A 4,182-nucleotide genomic window follows, 5' to 3' on the forward strand; every position below is an offset into this window, starting at 1 on the left:
CTGTCTGTTCAAATTAGATTATAAGCTCTTATGAGCAGAAACCATCTATTGCTTGTTAAATGCACAGTGCTACGCATGCCTTTCAGTGCTATAGAAATGATAAATTGTAGTAATAGTATTTAGTCTTTATTTGCCATCATGTTTCTATGTTTCTATGACCTTACAATGCAGGTGCAAAGAGCCATAACCTATAGGGAGAGGACGAGATAGTGGATGCTGCGGATGGGCAGACTGGATGGGCCATTTTCATATGTTTCTTCCTGTGACTCTGAACAAGTCTCTTAAACTTCTATTGGCTCAGGTACCACATTAGATTGTGAGCCTGCTAAGACAGATAGGAATATACTTAAGAGTATCTAATTATTGTTCAACTAGTGTTTAAACCAGTTACATTAACGGGTGCTAGAATATATGTCATTCTTTCTTTCTTACTTTCTGTGTCTCTCCCTGCCCCTGTCTCTCTCTTCCTTTCTTTCTGTCTTTCTCCCTCCCGCTGTCTGTCCTTCTTTCTTTCTGGTTCTCTCTCTGGCACCCTGTCTGTCTGTCTTTCTTTCTTTCTATCTCTCTCCCTGCCTGCTGTCTTTCTGTGTGTCTGTCTTTCGATCTAATGTGCTGCCTGCCTGCCTGTCTTTCTGTCTCTCCATGGCCCCCTTCTGTCTCCCCTCCCCCAAAGCAAACCAAGATTGCTCCCAGGCCCCCTTTCCCTCTTCGTCCCCTCCACTTCCCTGTGCAGCAGCAGCAGCATTTCCCTCCCACCCTTCCCTGTGCAGCAGCAGCATTTCCCGGCCTTCCCTGTGCAGCAGCAGCATTTACCGGCCTTCCCTGTGCAGAAGCAGCATTTCCCCCCCCCCCCACACACACACACACAGTTCCCGGTACAGCAGCAGCATTTCCCGGCCTTTCCTGTGCAGCAGCAGCATTTCCCGGCCTTCCCTGTGCAGCAGCAGCAGCATTTCCCGCCGCCCCCTTCCCAGGCGCCGCATTTAAATTCAGAGAAAAATGCTGCACCGCACTACCGCTGGCTTCGGCATCTTCTATCTACTGCGGCCAACCCTAGCGGAAACAGGAAGTAGTCAGAGAGGGCGGGCCGCAGTGGACAGAAGACGGCGAGGCCAGCGTTAGCGCGGTGCAGCGCTTTTTTCTGAATTTAAACGCGGGTGAGCCGGCAAGAAGGAGGAGGCTTTGGCGGTGGTGGTTTTGACGGTGAGTGAGGGCGGGAGGGAGGAGTCGCCGGCTGTGCTGTGTTTCTCCGCTTTCTGATTTGTCTGGTCGCTGCATACGCACTCCTGCTGGCCACAGATGAGCGATCACGGAAGCACGCAGGTAAGTGCGCATGCGCGGCTAGGGTTTTATTATATAGGATGAATTGTAAACTGCTTTGGGTGAATCTCTTCATTAATATATCCCAGTAAATAAATTCTCTGTAAAATGGAGCTCCATGCCTTTAAATCTCTTTTTTGTCTGCTTGTTTCATTCCTAACAGATTTTCAAATGGTGAAACAAAATCAAACCCTGGTAACCGAGTTTATCCTCCTGGGCCTTGCAAATTCACATCAGCAAGAATTAATTCTCTTTGGGGTATTTCTGATTATTTACTTAATGACTCTGACAGGTAACATGCTCATAATAGTAACCGTCAGCATATTTCCCGTATTTAACACCCCTATGTATTTTTTTCTGCGCAACCTCTCCTTCTTGGACATCTGTTTCACATCGACCACTGTGCCCAAAATGCTAATGAACTTCTTGGCTCAAGCGAAGACCATCTCGTTCATTGGCTGCATCACTCAAATGTATTCATTTATAGCTTTGGGTAGCGTGGAGTGCATTCTCCTGGCAGTGATGTCTTATGACCGCTACATGGCAATCTGTAAGCCTTTGCATTACACCACCATCATGAACAGGACAGTGTGCACGCTGCTCGCGGCTGCCAGCTGGAGCCTTGCGAGCCTAAACTCCTTGATACATACCGCGCTTGCTTTCCGTTTACCTTTTTGCGGGTCAAACCAAATAAATCACTTTTTTTGTGATATCCCACCGGTGTTAGAGCTGGCTTGTGCCGATACCTCTATAAATGAAATTATGATCTATTCTTCTGGTGGGTCAGTCATTGTAGGATCTTGCTTTTTTATTCTATTATCTTATATTTATATCATATCTGCAATCATCAAAATCCGCTCCAGAGAAGGAAGGCTGAAAGCCTTCTCCACTTGTGCCTCTCACCTCACTGTGGTTGGCCTGTTTTTTGGGACTGCTATCTTTACCTACATACGACCTACGTCAACCTATTCCTTGGACCAAGATCGGGTGATCCCTGTACTATTTGGCATTGTGACACCTATGCTTAACCCCATGATCTATAGCTTCAGGAACAAAGAAGTACATGGGGCACTCAGGAAACTGTTATCCAAGAAACATTGACCAAATTGAGGCCTTGTCTGAAGAACTTTCTTCTTAGTACAGCAATCAAGGGGACCTTATATGATTTTCAATGTCAAAGCTATGGATCGGAGAGATTCTTCATATTCATTTTTAATCTGAAGTTTTGTGCAGTTTTAAACATTTATAAAATACTAGGATATGTTTATAAAGTCATTAAAATAAAAACATGTTAATCTAATATTTATATATTATACATAATTAAAATTGTTGGAAATATTTTCACTTTTGGCCTATGAATATCTATGATAATTATACTTTGCCTAGTATTTAGGCCTTATGTAGAAAAATCATTTACTTTTCTATATCCCATTTTTGATATATGACATACACTGATAGATGATCTGGAAATTGGAGCGACAAGTGAGGTGATTAAATTTGCAGATGACACTATACTGTTCATAGTTGTTAAAACGCATGTAGATTGTAAAGAAATTACCCGGTTGTTTGTTTCCTCCTGCAAGTGAAACTGGGAAGGAATATTCAGCATTTAAGCAGTTAAGATAACCACATAAATAGGACTCTACAATGTGTCTTATCTTTATGTGGTTCTTCATTGGCAAGCTAAGTGCTTAACCAGCCCCATTTTTACCAGCTCCATAAACCTGGAAATTCAATGTTGGAACCCAGACGTGGCCCGACATTGAATTTCTATGTCTAATGCCAGCATCAGTCAAGAAAATACTGATTGCAGGTGGCTGATTATTGGTCCTAACCTATTTATATTGGAATACGGTTACCAGATCTTATATTAATTTTTACTCCAAAAAATGCATTAGGGCTTTTTTTTTTTTGGGGGGGGCGGTAGCTTATTTTTTGAAGTGATAAATAAAGTGAAGGTTCCAATACCAACGTGAAAAGGCCATGAAGTATAAAGCTATGGACCCAGTGGCGTAGAGAGAGTGAGAGGCACCCGGAATCTCAGGTATGTTCTAGTTAGTCTATAAGAGGCACTGGTAACACAAGTTATCTTACAAATGATCAGGGTAGTGGAGGGTAAGTAGGAACCTGCTGCTTTGTTCTGAAAATAATAAAGGAAGTGGGATACCAAAGTTTTAGGGTAGGCCATGGGTCTAGTTGGATCCACTTAATACTAGAAGTATCAGGGTAAGTATATGCCAGAGAAAATCTTTATTTTTTAAAGATATCAGAGTTAGATCATGGGTCCTGGGTGGCACTTTTTTTTTAGATATTGTAGAATGTATAGGCGTTCACTTCACAATTTCCTTGGCTTCTGGGAGAAAATAGACACCTTTTGAAAATGTATTAACTTTTCCTAAATAATAAAGCTTCTATATTTAGGGCCTGATTCTATAAACGGCACTCTAGTTAGGTACTGCTAGGTGTCGTAATTGAGGCCACCGAGTAATGCCTAACTAAAATAGGTACCTAACCTAAATCAAATCAATTAGCTTAAATAGTATGATAATTGACCACACCGTTGAAGTTTATCAAATAATTAATAAAAAAATAACTCAAATTAAAAGTTAGGCAAATCCCTTAAAGACGGCACAGACAAATCGCCATGATGAACAGAACACAATTTTGACAAAGGGACATAAGCATGAATAGTACCCACCAAACTTGCAGGAGCCAATCCATTCAAACACAGATATGCCATCACAAGCAACCTGAAATGTGCTTACAGTAGTTAAAATCGTGGAAACATAAGTTCTTATTTTGTGTTAAAACCTGACGTGATAGGCAAAAATGGAAGTCGTTTCTAGAATCAGCAATAAAAAA

The 4,182-nt window shown here is 41.9% G+C and overlaps 1 protein-coding gene across 1 annotated transcript; it reads left to right on the forward strand.

Annotated features, from left to right (window-relative positions):
* Positions 1-1,491: 1,491 nt before the first annotated feature.
* LOC117350296 (olfactory receptor 5V1-like) lies at positions 1,492-2,421 on the forward strand. The gene has a single exon (XM_033924531.1). The coding sequence runs from the start codon at positions 1,492-1,494 to the stop codon at positions 2,419-2,421; it is 930 nt and encodes a 309-aa protein (XP_033780422.1).
* Positions 2,422-4,182: the final 1,761 nt, after the last annotated feature.

Source organism: Geotrypetes seraphini, chromosome 16 (genome assembly GCF_902459505.1).
Source record: "Geotrypetes seraphini chromosome 16, aGeoSer1.1, whole genome shotgun sequence".
In the NCBI taxonomy this organism is placed as follows: Eukaryota; Metazoa; Chordata; class Amphibia; order Gymnophiona; family Dermophiidae; genus Geotrypetes; species Geotrypetes seraphini.